Genomic DNA, 21,200 nt, shown 5'->3' with positions numbered 1-21,200 from the left:
GAAGCGACACTGATATACATGAGTATTTATGATGCAGCTGAAACACAAGGAACCAACTTCTTTCTGAAGCATCTGAAAAGTTCCTCTTTCTACTAATTACAGAAGAGGCTGCACAGAGATCAGTTAAACTCTACTAACTCTATCATCATCTTCCTGATGACCTTCACCAAACATGTCTAGCCATGAACAACTATTTTTATTGCATACCTGGCAGTTCCCTTACTCTGCAAACCAAAAAAGCTCCACAATTAGAAACCTTCTGAATTCTCTGAAAGTATCAAGCAACACACTTCATGTGTGCCGGGGTCCAGATATGCTTTGCCTCTACCAGTGAATCCTAACTTCTGACATTTCATTTACATCTTTAAGTTCATTATTTCCCCCACATAGCTATTTTAAAAATAATGGGAGGATACAACACCTGGTGCTTCGATGTAATTTGCTTTGTAATTTACATCTTTGAGAGTTTACACTCAAAATACAGCCTAAAAATTAAGTCATTCCCATGCTTAACATAGAGAAGAGAGGAAGGGAAGTGCAGTCAAGTCTGAACACCAGCATGATCGAGTTGTCCATCTTGCTGACAGTGTGGGAAGAAACCCTGTATTTATGAAGATTCGGGTTGAAGAAAATTTGGTAGAGAAACAGATAAATCTCTAGGGATGAAAGCATTCTGTGATAAATTCCTGTCTGATGAACTAGACCAACCTCATTCTCTAATAATTTTAGTTTTTATATTATCTCTCACAAACAATTGTAAATTGGATTAGATGCATACTAGAAGTTATTTTTGGAGAAAAGCTATTCCACAAGTCCACTCTAGAACTCCTTCATTGAAAATGAGCTGCTCAGTGAAAACATTTTTCAATGCCATATGTTGAACTTTCAATATAGAGTAAAATTTATTTACAACACCTATATGGCCTTAATTCTCTTGCATCCAGTAACAAAGACATTTAAATGGTTAAAAGTTATCCCTTAGTTAGAAGTGATCCTTTATATCCTTAGCTCGTTTTCCCCTCCCCTGGAAGTTTTAAAGAGCATGTCTGAGTAAAATGTAGATTTAGCCATTTGAATGGAGACCTTTTTGCCTCTTCACATGGATAAATTGCTTAATACTCAGTAACTGTGTGTGGGGGGGGGGTGGATGGCAACATGATTGAACAGCATCATTCAAGCAGTAAAAGGAGTTATGACAGTGACAGTGTTTAGAAAGATATATCAAAATTGTGTTTCCAGCAGATTTGCCATAACCTTCTCCTTCAACTTCCCACAGAATCAGTTTCTCTTGCAACACAAAAGTACTATAAAAATTAAGTCTTAAGTTATAAAATGTTCAGACAGAGGCTTCCTGAGTATCCCATTGGTCAAATATGATACAATTTCCTTCACACAGACACCTACTTTAAAAATGTGATCACAGTAATGTGTAAGTAATGTAAGCTTAGATTAAAAGGCCTAATGAAATCCTCCTGTTATTTTTCTTTTATTTACTACATGAACTTAAATATTGTGTGCATGCCTGAGGGGACAGGTCTTAAATCTAGCTACAGTTTAGATGCTGCTAACTCCGGCTGATCACTTGGCTTACTGAATGATGTATCTCAAACTGAACAGTTCTAAAGAGGATCTAAAATTAACAATTACCTTAACCTAAACACTGGGTATTTTAACAGGAAACAGTATTTCCATTTTGCAAAGGCAATACCATGCAAAGAAAATAATTCAGTTCAGAGGCAGTGTTCTCACTTTTGTGTCCACAGCAGACTTGATTACACACATGGATATTATTTCGTGTTCCAGTTTATCTGCAATTTGAATATACAGTACTCATGCTTAATGAATGAATTAATTCAGGGCAAGTCTCTACTTGGTTACATGCTAAAACTCCTCTCATTGTAAAAGAGCACTTACATTATTCAGCCATCCAATTTAAATTAATCATTATTGGGGTAAAATGTCTGTATTTTAACCAGAGAAATAGAACATTTTTTGTATTTAAGGCATTAAAAATAAAATTCCATAATGCATCTAGCAGTTCATTCAACTGCATGGTTCCTGAAACCACTTTCTCATATACCTTGTATCCTTATTAATACATTTATGCTAGCAAAGGATTAGATATCCTGATTACTCCAGCAAGATGAACATTATACAAAAAAAAAAAAATACAGCAGTATTGTTTTCTGTACAGTGATCCTTCAAGAATCAGCAGATTTGTTGGCACCTTCTCCTTCAGCTTCCTGATAAGATCAATTTCCTTTACAATGAGAAGCAAGTATAAATTTCAAGAAAGCCACAGACAGTAAAATTAGGCAACTGTATTTTGCTTTCATTCTTATACATACCTGATTGGGATGATATAGGAAAACAGTAGGAGGAAGCGGAAAAGGTTGCGATACCATGGGCCTACAAATCCTTGCAAAGTTACCATAACAACTGATAGTGCAACTAAAGCCAAAAACAGGGCTTTGGTCAGTTGATTCAGCTCCAGGTCCAGCAAGCCAACCTGAAGGAAGAAAAAGAAATCCAGTTAGTCAGGAGTTTTTCTTAATTTATGCTTCTGCAATGCAAACAATTAGCGATCATTTGCTTTGGTTATTCCTACCTATTAAAAATCCATGCACTTGTAACTATTAACTCAACTTTGATAATTGCATTGATTGTTATTCCTATGCTTGCACACAAAAGATGTTCCCTGGTTTTGTGGCAATAACAATTCCTAGAACCAATGTGAACTGTTCCAGCCAAGCCTTCTGAATACCTTCAAGTCTGACATATCACTTCTCCGTTCCTTGTTCTAGGACAGGAACACAGAAGGGCAAGGAGAAGAGATAATTACAGATGAACAAATGAGCAGGGACAATTTTCTTCTGTCATGCTTGCAGCAAAAATACTGGTATGGTGTATTACATTTGTAGGGAGATCATTGACTGCTAGAAGATCAAATACCTGTTAGATTCAAGAATCAACAGGCACATGGGACGGAGCCTGTGACTTATTCACGTGACAAGTGCACTGCAACTCATCGCTATGCTCTCATCCCACTCTGTAAATCTGAATCAATGCCACAGAACTTACTTTTGACTGTAAAAAGCTTTCACTTATCCAATATAATAATAAAAACAACAATCAAGTGGAATATCCATTTTCAAACCAATATAGTGAAACAGGGCTTCAACTTCACATGAATAAAAAGGCATTTGATTTAGAAACATTTTAATTAAAACATTAGGAAAAGCTATCCTTCATCCACTGTTTCTCAAGAAAAAATATATTTAAGCTATGTAACTAAGACTCTCACCATTTCAATCATGTATGGTGTAAGCTAGGGTATTTTTAATTGACTTTTTGGGATGCTCTAGTAGTCAGTAAAATATGTGGGAAAATCATGTCAGGAAGAGTTTCCTAGGCCCCATCACAGATGCCCCTTTTATCTCCAAGTCTTGCCAGTAAGAGCAGTAAAACATAACACTTCCTTAGATAACAAACAGTCTGCAAAAGAAGCACTTTAAATATAGTTCTTAAAAATTCCAGCAATCTTGCTTACACATGGGCTGTCCCTTCCCTAGAGAACCAGGCAGCTGAAGACCACAGCGGCTGATTTATCAGCTGCATTTAAAAAGCAGCACAACGAGGACAAATATCTTGCAATTTCCGCTGCTTCAACTACTACATAGTTTATGCTTGAATTATTGAGAAAAATAGGTTTTTGGATTAAAATGAAGAAAAATGAAGCCAGGGAAGTAGAGCATGTTTCAAAGCCCAGATCTTTTTGCGTTGACAAAGGCAGCCTAAGTTTCAGGCCTCGCTGAGGATCAGATGAAGTCATTATTCATTCAGTCAGGGAAAAAAGACTCAATTACCTCAACCTAAAGATGCTATCAATGAATGCAAAGTGCATATTTTACTCTATTCATCCAAATCCCATTAAAAAGTGAAAGGAATGATTTAATCTGGCCTTCTAGAGTTGGTCTTTTTTTGTAATAAAATAAAGAATCACTGTCTTGCAATATGCATAACTACTACCTCACACTTTTTTTTCCCCTGCATCATGGTAGTGAAAGCCTATCTCTCCCCTCTACACCCCCCATAAAAAACCCCACCCCAGAACAGAAATGAATAAAGAGCTTCTTTGGAAAGAATGCCACTTTTAGGACAGAAACATTAAATTTAGTCCACAGCACATTCATATGTAGCTAACTCAAAGCATTAATACCTTTCTAATTGATGAAGACAGATGTGAATTCAAGTTTGGGACCCAAAAAAATGTGTTTGGAGAGGTGTTATGATAATAAAAAAGTTGATGCTGAAAAACTTTTCACACTATAAATCTTTTTCTCGAGAACACTTGCTTTGCTACCAATAATGCCATTCTTTTTAATATAGATCATACTATTGGCCATAGTAAATGTTAATTTTTTTTTACTATAGTAAGTAAAGTGAATTGCAAAATTCTACTTAAGAAGGCACACAAAGAAAGTTTTAATAGAAATGCATTCTCCATTTCTCAAAAACTACTTACTCCAATGTAGTAAAAGATACTTACTTAGTTTAATTCTGTGCCTTTCCACTAAACAATTTCTGAAGTCAACTAATGAAACACCGTTGAACTATCCATATAAATTTCATGTAGAAATTCACTAACATTCTCTAAAATGCATCTGAATATTGGAAAAATGGATAAATTTCATTTTAACTAGACTGTGATTTTACCAAAGCATTTGTAAAATATGCCATCTTCCAAAGGCTATTTCTTTTCTTTGGAAAATAGTAACTAGAATAACTATGAAAATATTAGAAATAGATGAATTAAGAATTGGAGTAATTTTCCAAGTTTATTGCTATTTCCCATATTAGTAAAACAAATTTTCTTCTACTTGTCATAATATTTGTTCTATTTGAAACAACTTAACAAAATTAAACACATCACTGGAAATTTTAATCTCCCAGGGAAAATTTGTATGTAATGTCTAAGAAAACTACAATAATTTTGCAAAGGGACTGCTCTACGATAATGAAAATGAACACAATAATTGCCTGTATAATTTAAATGCTACTAATGGCAACAGCCACAAATCCATTTAGCTCCTCTTTAATTTATGCACAGAGTTTTAAATAGCTAATGGTTCTCAATAAAGTAATGGCTTATACCATCAATTGTCTACTTGCATGGTAAAAAAGCTGACAAGTTTTTAAAATACTTCATATTTGAATGAGAGAATGATTCAAAGTCTACACTTTACACTTTGGGCCACGAGGTATAATTCATTATCTTATGAGAATTTATCTTAATTTAATAAAAATGCTGAAAACAACAAGAACTTTTCTGGTTACTGAAATATAATCTGAACAATATTGCTGTTTCTGTCCTAGATGCTTAACTTTTAGGGAAGGTTATCTTCTGAAGCTATTATTGTAGCAATAGAACAATTCTTTTAGCACTATAAAATGTATATTACTTTGAAAATGAGAACTTTTAAAATGCTAGAATACTGAAATGCAAAATTTGATAATTAAATGTTATAAAATGGTAAAGTTTTCTCAAAATAGTGTAGTGCAGCCATTTTTTATTCAATTACAGTTTAAAGTGCATTAGAAATAATTGCCCACGAATAGCCTTTAAATGCCCTACTTTAATACTACTGAAGTATTAAGGCACAGTCTTAGGGCAGACTTCCCCCTGCAACCAAATTCCTCCACAAAGGTAATTATATTTCAGTAATCAGCCTGGTTCTGCACTGTCAAACACTACATTGACTACAATGAAATTTCATGGTATGCATGTTTGAGAGGGACTTGGATTTTAATTTGCACTGTAAACATAAAAATTTCTTTTTATTCTTAATACATGCTCTGAAATTAATTTATCAATCCTTGAATACTAGTATATTATATATGTTTCCATTAATTGTAGCTTACACTTAGTTCCAAATGGTATGTAACAGTAAATATTTAAAAATACTAAAATTCAAATAATACATCTTTCAGCTTCAGGATGACAAAAACAAGGTTTGCCTAAGAAAAATGATTAGTAGCATTCTATCTTTTATAAAAAAATTATATATATATATATATATTCTACTGTATAGTCAGCTACATTATCCAAACCCCCATGACTTTCTTGAGTAATCTGTTAAATCCTCCCCATAGTCCCTGGAAATAACAGATTACTAATCTGTGTTTAAAAGCTAAATAAAGCAACACATCCTTATCTACCTATCTTAATCTTTGACACTAAAACCACAACGAGCAACTTTGGAATCTGTAAATGTTTTTTTCTTTCTTAAGTCTCCTATGATGCAAAGTCTTGGCTGCTCAGCAATCCAAGTAACCATATTAAGATAAATACAACTATGAATCAAAACAAGTAAATTCAGGTTTAGGAAGCATCTTGCCTTAATTCCCTCTACTCATGCAATAGTCTGCACAAATATGTTTCTCTACGAACCTGACTGGATTATGTCATACCTACCAAATCCTGCATACAGTGTGGTACACTGTTTAATCAATATCTTTCTAATTCTTTTAATCAGTAGATTCAAAGGTGGGAAAAGCAAAGAAAAGACAAAAATATATAAAGCGATCATTTAGTACAAAAAGTCACCTATCCCTGCTTTTTCTGATATCGATTTTCAAACATAGTCTCATCACTGGTTTAGCTGCAAGAGCAACAATGAAACCTTGAAAATATTTTGTGAAGCACTAAAAACCTTTTACAAGTTTTAAAATTGAGCAATTTAAAATTCATTTTAGAACTGAGCAATAATGCAGGGGGAGGACTGGTCTACTTAAGTTCATAAAACTGAAATAAACTTTACTTATTTAGTCCACTCCATTTGACTTATGCAGAAGTAATTACCAGAAAATAGTTCATTTGATTCCAGTAACGTTTTCTGTCTTACCTTTGGCAAAAAAAAAAAAATTCACCCTTCATGCAACTGAACCTTTGAGCAAACTGAAATATTTGGTATCATGTTAATACTGCAGTTTTACAGAACTGAATTATGTAATTTCTACACTGATTGCAACAAATAATTTTAGATATTTAGTGTTAATTATATCCCCAAAGAAACAAATTACTTCTCTTTATTCTTACATAAATCAGTCTGTCTCCAATGCATAGGCATTGAAAACAGCAGAAATTTTAGAACTCAAGAAGCAATATAGTTCATTGTCCAATGAAACAGATGCTCAAGTACATTTCTGTAGTGTTTTGATGCATATTCCATACCAGAGGTTTAACTGCTTTTAAAAGCACTATACTATTATTATGTTTTGAAATTACCCTTCTGACTTGCTTGGCTTTACTTTAACACACTATTCATAAATTAATATTTATGTCACTTTGGAAACAGAATTCCCTTTTTTAAATAGAAATATCTATAATTCTAAACGAAAAAAAAAAAAAAAAAGAGGACTCATACCGTTCTTTCTCTCTCTGCCTCATTTATTCATCCATTTTATATTGTTGCCTTTCCAGACTCAACATCATCTGAGTCTGGATACTCAAATTGAAGCTTGAGAGTCCTCTCCGGGATTTTAGAGGTGCTTAGCTCTCTCTAGTTGTCTACTACAATAAAAACTGTAAGTGAGCTATTTCCACAACTGCACTTCGGTAGGGCTCAGTTGTTTGAAGAAAGGCACTCGTTTTGTCGAATGTTAGTCACAGATTTCATAACCTTCCTAAATGTGCCTTCTTTTTGTTCTCTCTGCCTCATTTATTCATCCATTTTATATTGTTGCCTTTCCAGACTCAACATCATCTGAGTCTGGATACTCAAATTGAAGCTTGAGAGTCCTCTCCGGGATTTTAGAGGTGCTTAGCTCTCTCTAGTTGTCTACTACAATAAAAACTGTAAGTGAGCTATTTCCACAACTGCACTTCGGTAGGGCTCAGTTGTTTGAAGAAAGGCACTCGTTTTGTCGAATGTTAGTCACAGATTTCATAACCTTCCTAAATGTGTCTTCTTTTTCAATTGCATCCTGGTTTACCTGAATGCTAACGATTTACTCTTTTGGTAGTAAAACACACTGCTTCAAATGATCCCAATGAGAGAAACTGAACACGACTCTTAATATCCTTATATTATATCCTTATATCCTTAATATCCTTCTGACCATAAATCTGGATTTCAGTAACACTTCTGCGGTTTGGTAAACCACAGTACTGTCTCTAAATACTCTCCAATCCGATGTTTGTTCTTAGAACGAGTCTTTACGCAGAGCGGTGAAGCCAAGCCGTGGATATTTGGCTTTGGCTGCGCTCTGCCCGCAGGCGAAGGGCAGGCTGGCGCGGGCAGCGCTGCCACGCGCGCTCTGGCCGGCAGAGGGCGGCCGCGCCCGCCCGGCGGCCGAGCGAGGGGCGCTCGCAGCCCGTGGCCGCGCCGGCACTGGACCGTGCGCTCACAGCGCTCTGCTTGCTCCGCGCGAAACGCCACACCCCACACACCTTTATACAGCCACAGTCTGGCACCTCAAGGCAGCAGCAGTCAGATGCTGTGCGACCATATGTTCTCCGACTTCGCTACGTATTTGTCATGAACGCGAATGAGTAAACCGTATACAGAGCGCGTTAAGAAATCGAAAAGGTTAACAGCCCCTGGAATTCCGATATCCATACAGGGACTGTGCTGTATTACAGGCTCTTCTCCTGTTAAAAGCTACCAGTTGAAAACATTTCCTCGAGACCACCCATCAATTTAGAATAACTGCTTCAGTAATCTAAGATAACTAGTCATACTGGAAATTTCAACCAAAAGCATTCACACAGTGAAACTCTAATTCGTCAGGATTTTTTTCAATTTAAAAAAATCTAGGTAAACAGCACAGAAGGCATTTAGAGTTTCTAAGCACTCGCAATCCTCCTTATAGCTGATCAATATTGCTAAGACATGGAATTCTTGGGGGTGGGGGAAGAGGAAGATTTAAAAGTGCTTGATTTTACACTGGAACTTTATAATCAGATTTATATTTCATAAGTACCTTTCACATGTGCTTGTTATACCTTCTTTAAACTCAGCCATCATCAGCTTCAACTCAAGACTTTTCAAGGATGCTGTCACATAACCAGGTCTTTCAAGGGTCAGAATACAGAATAAACAGCTTTACACATTACACACTATTGTTTAAACACATGCAATGGAGATGGCATTTTTTCAAATCTGAATAGGTTAAAAAACATGATTTACTCTCTCACAGATTAAGATAATTAGCTGTACCAAAATAACTGCAATATCAGCACAGAGAAAACTGGTTCCAAAACTTTTATTATGTAAAATTTGCATATAAATAAATAAATGCAAAAATTTGACATCTATGTAAAAAAAAATAGCTCAGTAATGAGTACTACTTCCTTCAAGAAAATAGAATTACAAAAGGTACCAACCAAATTGACAACAATAGCTAGCTCTTTCATTTGCTTAATGTTGGGAATAGTAATGTATCTACACTTCAGACCATGTGGCTGACTGGTCTAAATAACTTTTTCCAATAGAAAACTGCACAAATGTAGTATTTTCATAGTAGGGATTGAATTTGTGGGTTTTACATATCACACAGTATGTTTAATCATATTTCATAAATGGTATGAGAACCTTACAACTTTCTCCAAGATATCTTTGAAATTGAATACTGCAAAATGTATACCTACAGAAATCCAAATTTTCTGTACTCCACATTCGAAAGAAGGTGTTAGTAACTCATCTCCTCATAGACTATCTAGATTAAGCTATTAGCAGAGATTATTACATTTTGTAATGAGTATAATCTCACACAGGGCTGGGGTAAGAGAGGTCAGAGCTAAGGTTATCAAAACACATGTCAATTTTTCCATTAAGAATATAATTAAATAAATGAAGCCAAGGACCCAGAAAGTCTAAGCTTACTTTAAAATTTCACAATTTCATTTTATCTCAAACTGAAAGTAAGCTTAAAAACAGTTGAAAGGATATGCTCTCCTTCCATCTTATTAGAGGTTAAATTCAGAGGTGCATTTTTAAAATTTCTTTCTAGGTAAATTACATACATTTTATTTTATTACACCTTCTTATTTTAAAAGTTAATGTAAGTTGGAAAAAAAACTTCAATGAGAAACACTGATATATTGTTGCTTATGCCACAAAGTAGATGGAAATCAGAGCTGCAACCTTTCTTCATGGAAATGTAAATAAGGTAATACAGTAGATAGACACACAGATTATTAAAGTGACTGAGGAAACTTTCTGAAGATGGATTAGTCAAAAAATGCAAAAGAATGAATAAAAGTTCTTGAATGAAGAATTACAATTGGCAGTATGCAGTGATTCATTAATTGCTAGAGCATTTCTACAACCTCCCTCCTCCTCTGTTTTGTAAACTCCATGTCCATCATTAAACCCGTCTCAGCACAGGTCCAGATACAAACACAACCATCCAGGTATTCTTGCACAGGAAATCTGGTTAAAAAAAATGAACAGCCACACAACACAAAGCATCTCAAAGTTTGTTTTGAAGCATTTAAATCTGAATCCTATTCATAAGGAATATGAATGTATATTCACATATAATAATATTCAAGAATAAATGGAAAAACATGTGAGACAGGAACTGAGAAAGAGCATTTTGACTGCATCAAACTTTTGTCTCTGCCCCTAGCTATTCCCAAGTATAAAATGCTGTCAGCCTGCAAATTGAGAAGAAATGTTTCAAAAAGCCTGAGACACATATTGAAAGAAAAAATTGTTTTTATTTTTACTTCAAAATTAAACAGGAGCTTGAAAGCTGCTCCATACAGTGGGAAATCAGCAGTAGTCTCCTAAAAGATTAATTAAATGTCAAAATATATGGAAAAATGCCCAAGAAAGGGGAGTGACCCTTCTTTAAGTCTGAGTAGAAATACCCAAAATAAATCCAGAGCAAATGTCCGCAGCCATTTAAGGTACATAAAAAACATTTTTTCAGTGAAGATTTCTAGATAAGATTTGATGTGCAATTTCATACTAGTATTATGTAAAAACATCAATTTTCAGATTATTAAATGTTTTAGATGAGGAATATCAACAAAAAAGGTTTTTAAGATGGTTCTTAATTTTTTTCTTCATACAGTTACTTGTTGTTATTCATAATCTATATAATGTCAGTCTTACTAGTGCCTTCTTCTGTCCTAAAATAAACACAAAATATGTTTCAACACAATTAACAGAACATGTTGCTTTGAAATTATTCTTGGAATCATACAAACAAATAAGGTTCTGTAATAATATTTTCCAAAATGTTGTCCATAGAGATCAGAAGTATTTAATTGTCCTTCTTGTCAGATATACAAAAGAGCTGTAAATATGTACACATGCATATATATATAACACATATTTTAATTTTTTACTTAATTCCAAATCTGTTTTTACCCACAGAGAGATTAATATTTCAAAAATTCTGCTTTCCTAAGGTTTAATAGCTGAATTTCATTATATCAGAATTCAACAATCAAGTGGTGTGTGTGTGCATGTGTGCAGGATGGTGGTTTTATTAAACAAAGCCTCATCTGAACAACAAAAATTAACTTTATAATATCACTACATTTTTGAGGTTTTTTACATCATTGAATTTATCAGCTGAAATAGCTTTATTTCTATTAAGTAAGCAACAACAGCAACAAAAAAATCTTACCATAAAAGTAAACTCCTTCTTTTTGTGTTTATATTCTTAAAGACATTTTATGAACCACTTCATACTTAATGGTTTGCAAGCAATCCCAACAGTTGGGAATTACGTGAAAAGTTGCACAGACTGACAGATGAAGTGAAAAGGTCTGTATTAATTTTCCAAATAAAGAAATGCACTGAGTGGTATTTCACTATGATTATACTCCAAAGTACCAATTAGAACGCATATCAGAAACTAGAGCAAGTTGACACTCTACAATAAAGCAAATAATTTCCAGTTGGAGGGGCAGAAAATGTTAATATGCGATGTTCAAGACTACAAGAATCTTTGTAAAAGGAAGTAGCTAATAAGGTTTAATGATGCATGTCAGGAAGCCACAGTATGTAGGGAAACACAGCTGGCTTCATTTTGTAAACTATTTGATATACACATCTTTCTAGTTCACGATTATCAGCTGTGCAAGTGCCACAGGGGACAGTTTAGCCTTCAGATCAGGATATTCTTCTTGTTCTCTAAATTACAAGTAAAATACATTAATATAATATGGTGCTGTAGGCTAGTGCCCTGACTAAAGCTTATCAGCTTACAAAAAAGATTAAAGAACTCTTCTGTAAGATTCAGTTTGAACAATCTCAGCAGAATAAACAGGCTGAAGAATACCAAAATAATATATTTATAATACAAATCTACACGCATTTTTGAATGTCAGATTAAACCCTAAAAGTTACTAAAATGAACATGAAATGTCATTTACATTAATTCATACCATTTCATGAGGCATGTACTTCTTTTATTATTAAATTAATATTAATAAAGAAATCATGGGTATTATGGATAGATTGCAGCTATACAAAGCAGTATGCCTCCTGCTTTACTGCACTCCAAGTTGCTCAGTGACTGCAATATGCAGGTGACAGCAATTAGCAGCAGATGACAGAAGCACTTTGAATTTGTACCAGATGGTAGCTAAGGGTCATTGGAAGCTAGCAGACCTTCCACAAGGAAACTGTTGTGCAGTACAACTATAAAACACTTCAGTACTTAGAAATAAATTATTCACATTCTCAAAGAAAATTGGAAGGTCAAAATAGAATATAAAATATTATGCAAAGCATTAAAAACACTCACCTAGTGTTTACAGAATTAAATACATTTAAAAATAAAACAGTGCATACAGAGCATATCTGAACCTCACAATGGGGAGAGTCATTACAAAACTAGTAGGAACATCAGCTAATGTATCTGCTAAACAATTCAAACCTGTGTCCCAAAGGAGGGGATACATAAACACTTCTTCTTCATGAGTAAGATACTGACTGAAAACATGCTCCAATGCAAGAGGAAAAAAAGGCCAGGGAAAGATTCGTATGTGGAATACAACACTTTAATGGATGCCCCTCCACACTTCTGCTGTGCCCTCAAAAGTACTGTTTCACAGCTCAAACACAATTAAAAATATCTCATTTGCAAAAATTAATTCCCACAATCTCCAAATTTATAAATACACACAAATTTGCTTCATTTTTTTTAGCTGCAAATCAAGAGTGAGATCCCCTTAGATGGAGCACAGCACTGCACTAGGTACTGTATGAACTACCTCAACAAGCCAGGGAAAGACAAATTGATTCGAGTGCAAAGGAGAAAATAATGATACAGTAATAGCTGAAACAAACATCCAAAAGTGAGAATAAGAGCTGGACATACAGCCAGAGAACCTTTGGGAATTTCAAAAATATGTATAGATAAAGTCAATGAAATGGCTACTCAGCTGCTCATGGGGAATCTCTTCCCATGCATAAAACTGTTAAAAAATCAACCATGCATTCACAAGTTGGAGCCAACAACTCGATAGCAGAGCAGATGAAAGATACATGAGTTGTGACGGAAGTGGCTTTAAAAGGAAGGTGACAGGGCTGGATAGGATAAGGAGGAAGGAACCCATGGAAAGATGCAGGTAAGAGCTGCAGAGGTGAACTAGGATCATCATCTTTTATCATCACAAAATGAGAGCACACTAACCAAGACAGCATTTTTCAAGGTAAACAAATTGTGAGAGATTATTATTTGATAATTTCATCTGATCAAAGACTTAAACTTTCACAAATGTACTACCTTGTCAGAGGAAAAACAAATGTGTAAGAAGTGCAAAGAAGAAAGAAAGAAAGAAAGAAAGAAAGAAAGAAAGAAAGAAAGAAAGAAAGAAAGAAAGAAAGAAAGAAAGAAAGAAAGAAAGAAAGAAAGAAAGAAAGAAAGAAAGAAAGAAAGAAAGAAAGAAAGAAAGAAAGAAAGAAAGAAAGAAAGAAAGAAAGAAAGAAAGAAAGAAAGAAAGAAAGAAAGAAAGAAGAAAGAAAGAAAAGAAAGAAAGAAAGAAAGAAAGAAAGAAAGAAAGAAAGAAAGAAAGAAAGAAAGAAAGAAAGAAAGAAAGAAAGAAAGAAAGAAAGAAAGAGGTAGGTGGAACTAGTAAAAGTATTAGACAGACCAGAGTAACAGGGTGGAGAAGCAGAACAAGGCAAGGAGTAAGGAAGTCAGAAGAAAGATATATTGAATACAAAGCAGAGGACTGATGCTGGCTGAATCTCTTCCAAAGACCATACACATAGAAGGGAATCTCAACAAACTGAATCAAAAAGTCTTTCAACAGTTCTTTCAAAAAACGTGTATTTCAAAAAGTGAAATAAACAACTGTCCAACCACTGTCAAGGAATCTCAACAAACTGAATCAAAAAGTCTTTCAACAGTTCTTTCAAAAAACCTGAAATAAACAACTGTCCAACCACTGTCACATGTAGACTAGAAAAAGAGCTCTATGTGATAGGCTTAACAAAAAAAAAACAAAACAAAACAAAACAAAAAAAGCCTATCCCTCAAACCCAGTAGGCATCAGTAAGAATCTTATTTTCTTTCTTGAGCTTTGTCACAAGTCATCCGTCTTCGCTTTTATAAAAGAAAACATTTGAGTGGATTCCTTGGAGACTATGAGATTAAGGAAAGATTCCACAATGTCTCAAAATCATAAAAGAAATGAAACTGAATGCTGTTTTGTATAAACAGTATTTTGGGATACATTCCAAAAGATATGATGGGAAGGAAATGAGCTTTAAGAATATGAAGAGCAATCCACTCTTTACAAACTAATCTATACTCTAAACCACTTTATTTTCATCTGGTACAAGCTGGAATGCTGATTTTTATGCTCAATGTATCCACAGGCTTGCTCTCTGAACTGAGGTAAAAAAAGAAGGGCAAAGACTGTATTTGTTAAGATTATGACAAGCTTGTTATTCAAGCGTCAAACACAACTCAGTAAATTATCTTAGTTATGATCACTATGTTCAGCCTACACCAAAACAAATACTATGTTCTGATATGGAGCGAACTTTCCCTCTAGATATCCATCACTGTAGACTAAGGTTTCAGGTCACGTGAATCATGATGGTTTCTGAGCCTCCAGTAATTAGAGAAATACATGAGATTTCAGTTGCATGAATGTGAACTGAGTCACATAAAAACCTCAAAACATGGGGTTTTTTACACTTTACACAAAGAGAAGGCTATCCAATAATAACAGTAAACAATAATTAATGCTTGTAAGCATCCAAATAAAAGTTTTGAAAATTGGATGAGCATCTATTCTAGGAATGCTCTGCAGGTCTTAAACATCCTAGTTTCTGACATTTGGGACATCCCTCTTTCCTAATAACTGTAAAAAATAATAATCAATATACTTTCAACTTACCCATCACTAAAACTAATATCTCTGCTCTTTCTTATAGAGTTCCTTTCCATACTGAAAAAATTAAGCTTATTCAGAAAAATATGAAAACAATTGCAGCAATAATGAAAATAATGCAAACAACATTATATAGGCTTTTCCTAATAACAACAAGAATTCATAAGGACCTTAGGCACACCTGACTTTCTACAGTTGAAGCATCAAGTTTTTGGAACTATACATACTATACATCAAAAAAATGTGATTGCATGGATCTTAACTAAGGAAAAAATAATTCCAAAAAAAAGGTTTCAGATTTCCAATAAAATACACACAATAAAGAAAAAAAACAAAAAAAAAACCAAACAAACAAAAAAACCACAAAAAAAACCAAACAAAAAAAAAAACACAAAACCCCAAACAACAAAAAATGCTGGCTGTGGTATATTGTTCTTATTAACAAACACCAAGTGCAGAGAACATAACCTTAATGTAGGAAAACACACAGCAGCCTCCTTCCACAACATCAGTATTTTAGTTGCCACCACTTCGGCTTGCTCAAGGCCAGCAAGGCCTTGCAGGTAGAGCCTTCTGAAAATGGTGCAGTTCTAAGCCATGGGATGAGATTCCAAATGCCCTCTGAGAGGCCATGCCCTTTGCCCCTACCCTCTCTCATCCCCCAGCAGCTGCATGATTAAATTCTGAATGGCAACAAAGCCATAAGGAGCAATGTAAAGGTAAAAGCAAACTCCCTCAGCTGATTAGTAGCAGTGGAGGCAGCAACTGAGAGGAAATAGCCATCAGGGTCTGCCTCTTTGAGAGCTTACTGGGATATTCCACACAAGCCAAATGTGCAGGGAATCTCCCTTTTGCACTGTTTCCTGTAGAATGACAACATTTCAGATGATTTCTTTATTATACCATAAATCACTAATTTTAGCTTAGATCACCCCAGGCAAAATACATGTAATTTCTGGTGAATAAGCTGAATAGCATGCTGTTGCTATTCCACAACTTTATTCATTTTAAGAATTGTTCTATTTTGTGAGGTTAATCTATTCTAATAGATTAATAGAGTACTTCAGAAATGGTATACTCCACCAATGATCCTTCCTTAAACACCAGTGTGAAATGACATTGAACTACTGAGACAAATTCTAACCTACATATGTTCTAAAAATACTAAGATAACAAAATCCAAGGAACTTTTTTATGTGAGTCTCCAAAATGGAAAAAGAGAGATTACAGAACATCAAGTAACATTCTTTATGAGAATCACCGGAATTTAGGATTCCAAGTTAGACATGGTTTGTGGCTTGCCATCAACATTCTGGCACATATCAATTTTCATCCTTCTACAGCTTTGCAATAGGGAATAAATTTAACACTGTAGGAATTTTACAGCTGTGAATAAATTATATGACTTTGCAAAAGCAGTGAGAGGGTTTGGCATGAACTCTAAAATACGCAGTAAACTCAGGATTATACCCAGAGTACAGTGAGAATTCTCTCTCACTACTGAAGAGCCGTCCCCAGAGCTTGTTCTGTATATTGTTGCACAGCAATAATTTTGTTTAGAACTAAACTCTATATTGTTGGCTTTGCTTTGCAATAGGATTGCAAACAGAAAGTGGCACCAACTGAAAAAGTGATTCAACATCCATGTCCCAAGCAGCAGTACCATAATACAGCACAGCCAACCTCTTCAGCCTAGTCCTTGAGCAGCATGCAGGTTGAGTGCCTCAAGCACCACACAGCAACATAGTGCACCACACAACTTACATGCAGCCAGAAAAGACCTAACACGTGCCTTGGTATATCAATTGCATGATATGTCTAATTGTTGGTTTCAGAACAAATAAGAAGCTAGGGCATAGATTATTCTGTAACTTTAACTTGTGAAATGATAGCAGGACACATCATGGAACAACTTCAGCTTGGGGATATAACAGCAAAGTAGATAAGCAAGTGATGATCTAATTTTTTTAAGATGCTAAAGAAGATGCATGAGGATCAACTTTAAGGCTACAGGCATCACGTACACAGAAACCCATACACATCATGTGCACACAACACCAAAATTAGTGGATTTTGAAACCTAAGAGTACTGTAAAACATTCAGCAAGGTTGGATGAGAAATGAAGTTGAATACCTTAAAAGGACCACTCTAAGTTCCTGTTTATTTTGTGGCTGTTCTGCTTTCCCCCCACAACACCTCCTTTATCTCTTGTGCCTCAGTTTCCCATTTGTAGTACTACCATTTTACATCTTTTGAGGAGAACAATGTAAAGAAGAAGATTATAAAAATATATACACTACTACTTGAAAAGCATTGCTAATGGGGATAAAAAGTGCCCCACCAAGTCTCTGAAAAGAAGCAGCATGCTGTAAATAAGATACATGAGTGTACAAAACACCCCAGCACAACAGACTGCATTAAGTGACTTTTGTCTTCATATACACTCAAGGAAGTCAGTCAAGGCTTCCAGTCTTATTGTTTTCTTATTGTCTTAAAATCATGGTATAAATCTAGCATTCTCTCAGTTTTCTATATATGAAAGAAAATGGAAAACCTCAGCTCCTTTATGTGTGGAATTATGCTTTTCCCATACTAGTCATCTAAGGATTGAAATCCCCACTCTGACACTCTTGCTAATTCAGTTAATGATGTTAAAGACAATTATGTTCCCTCTGTCTCAGAGTAAAGGACATACAAATTTTGTCTTTGGTTTGCCAAAATACTGCTAACTGCTTCCAAGCATCAACATTCCTACATTCTAATTTTGGAACAAAGGTGCCTCCTCTGCCATTTAGCCCTTTCTTTCCAAATTTTTAAAGAAAAGTACCTTTTGTCTTCCTCCTTACCCAATACTGTTCCATCCCTCTTGCTGAGAGACACTAGGCTTTTCAAGGTGCTACTCTCCTTCCTTTTTTCAGAGATGACAGCACACAGAGACAGCAGCATCAACAACACTACATGATATGTATTTCCCTGTGGCCTGATCCCACAAATTCTCCTGTACACCAAGAAAGGGATTTTCATAATTCACGGGAAGCTGGTAGTTAAGCACTTCCTTGGACAGAAGCTCTGTGTCAGGGGACAAGCTAAACATGTCACCGATATACTACCTTTAGGTGACAGCTCTCTCAGTTTTATCCAATACAAAGAGAAGTTTAAGAGAATTAAATACAGCAGACTATACTCCAACAAAAAGTGTTGCATAAACATTTTCCTTATAAATCCTTAACATTTGCCATGAAGAGCCATGTAACAATTTTCACTGTTCTACTCTGACCCTGACCCTTCAGACAAACAGCCAGAGAAAGGCATTCTTCTCAAACAGGCTATGAACATGAAATTATCAATTAAGTAAAAAAAAAAAATGCAAGTGAAATTACTGGGCTCTTGCACAACAACGTAGCAGCAGGATAACGTCAATGCCCTTATGAAGCCCTGAACAGAAATGCAAATTGGACTTAGAAATGTCAGTCTTTTGGGTAGAAGAGACAAGAATGGCTTACTAATGCCACGAACAAGATGTTGAACAACCTAATTTATTGTCATTCAAAAAAATGTGTCAAGGCAGAAGAAGTATGTATTTTGAATATTGAAATACCTATGCTGAACAGGGAAATTGCTGAAGTGGCATCAGTTTCTGGGACCACATGAATCTGCTCCAGCCACTCCACTCCAAATAATGAATTGGAGGGAGGGGTATCCTTTTTTTAGCAAATATTTTTCAAAAATCATCCTCATAAAAAAATGGAGGAAGAACATAGATAAATGCCTTTTAAACATAGAGAAGTAAATTTGGTCACAAAACACCAGAAAGAAATTTTGTGGGAGGAGAGAAAGAATGAGAGACAGAGAGAGAGAGTGAGAGAGAGAGCAGCAAAGTGATTTTGCCTCAGTTTACCAGAATAGCAAGGCTGTTTTCAAATAACCTAGGGCAACATATACACACAAAAAAAAAACCCCAAAAAAACCCAACCACACTTTTGAGATTTTCAGATGTTAAAAAAAACAAATCAAAACAGCAAACAAGCAACAAAAGCAGGAACCACAAGAGTAGTTAGCTTTCAGGCTAGTTAAGAATTAGGGTAAAGACAATATTACTATTTTGATGAACACAAAATAGTTACTATGAAGTTTTACTTCTGATGTTAAAATTTAACAGCAGATGTAGAATTCCATAAAATAAGGGGAGAGGAAAAGTGTTTTGAATGCTGCTTGTAAGGATTAGCAACATTAAAACTATTTTTATACTAATCTGAAGCACACTAGGCAGATTACATGCTGTAGCTCCTTTAGAGAGGCTACTGATTTCTCAGCAGTTCCATTTAAGATAATTTCTACTAATTTTGATGCATTACTGTGTATATTCTGTGTGCATATATATTGCAAAGTCCAAGAAATTTTAATGTTTCAATACTGATACACAAAATACATTACCTTGAATTTATTTCCATCTCCTGCCAAGGATGTGGTATTTTAACTCCACCCCCAAAATCTGTTTCCACTGATAGAAACAAGTCACACTTACAGAAGGGTTGCACCAAAGTCTTGCTTTCTATGAAGACTAAAGCTGCAAAAGCATCTCTGAATTTAGATAACAAAAAACTGTTCTGCACTTTAAGGAAGAATGAGAACACTGCAAAATGTCAGACAAAATAAATAAATAACCTTAGTTTGTTAATTTCCCTCTTGGTTAATTAACACCTATAAATGACCTTTAGCATTGACAAGTCCAACTTCATCCAGAAAGCCAAGGTTTAAGAATATCTATCCAAATAGGATTGATTACTGATTACAGCATTGTGAGGAGCACAATTCAATCTGATTTTTTTTGCTTTAAAGACTGGAACTGCATTCCTGAGTAAGCTGATGTGACTGCCAATGAGGTAAAATGCAGAGAGTCATTACACTATAATGTTGATGTTACCACTTCCACATTTATCTGAAGCACAGAACGTATATAATTTTAGACTGAAATTAAACCTTGCCAGAAATAATTTTTCTTTATATTGTTGGAATTAAAAACATATTGAATTGATCCATTAAGGAAATTCTACACTCTCTATCTTTGCGTTTTTCAGACTGTGTTTGCATCCTTAGGCAATGAAACAATTTTTACAATTGTAATAAAACAAGTAAGCGTTGACTTTAAGTTAAGAAAATTGTTGCTTGAATGACTAAATACTTCAGCAAACACAATAAATCCTTCTAAGTTTAACATACAGATAAATCCCATGCTTGAACGGGTACATAAATTTCAGAATTTTTCTTATGTAAGTTTTCCTAAACTTATTTCAGTTTTACTCTTTTGCTGAGTGTTTACAGAGCAGGTCTGCATCTTTAAATTTTAATACTGGTTCATTCAAAAAGCGTTAACAAGGCATATTAAAAATCTACCATTAGAAAAAACAAATTTATAATATGAAGTACAGCAACAATGTTATTCTCCAGAAAAAAATACAACTGTACCACTTATCTGTATTTCAATGAAGAGAGTAATGATAAGAGTCAGGCCCATGAATTTCTTGTTTATTTCTGGACCTATGAGTTTCAGTTTGACAGTGCAATTTGGGAATCATAGATCTCAATGTTTCCTTTCTCCCAGAGAAAGAAGACACTAGCATCATTGAACTATGTTCCCAATAAGAGTGTATCAACATGTTGTACAGGAAAATCTCTAAAATGTTATATTTATTTGTCTCCAGAAAGCAGCAGAGAGAAACAATGTGCCATTTAAAACTGGTTTCAAACAGTATTTCAAACAATTCTTTCCTAAAGCAGAAAAGGCTTCAGACTTACTTCCTCTCAAGTTCACAGCAATAGCAAAAC

At 34.8% G+C, this 21,200-nt stretch overlaps 1 protein-coding gene across 2 annotated transcripts in view; it reads right to left on the bottom strand.

The window, feature by feature from the left end:
- ATP9B (ATPase phospholipid transporting 9B (putative)) overlaps window positions 1-21,200 on the bottom strand; it is a 154,481-nt gene that overhangs the window by 47,453 nt on the left and 85,828 nt on the right. For both annotated transcript variants that reach the window (XM_039712256.1, XM_039712257.1), the window contains exon 12: window positions 2,349-2,509. In XM_039712256.1, the coding sequence (XP_039568190.1) occupies window positions 2,349-2,509 (161 nt within the window). The remainder of the gene's footprint in view (window positions 1-2,348; window positions 2,510-21,200) is intronic.

Source organism: Passer montanus, unplaced genomic scaffold, assembly GCF_014805655.1.
Source record: "Passer montanus isolate IOZ18808 unplaced genomic scaffold, ASM1480565v1 scaffold26, whole genome shotgun sequence".
Lineage (NCBI taxonomy): Eukaryota > Metazoa > Chordata > Aves > Passeriformes > Passeridae > Passer > Passer montanus.
This window is presented reverse-complemented; position numbering and strand designations above follow the sequence as displayed.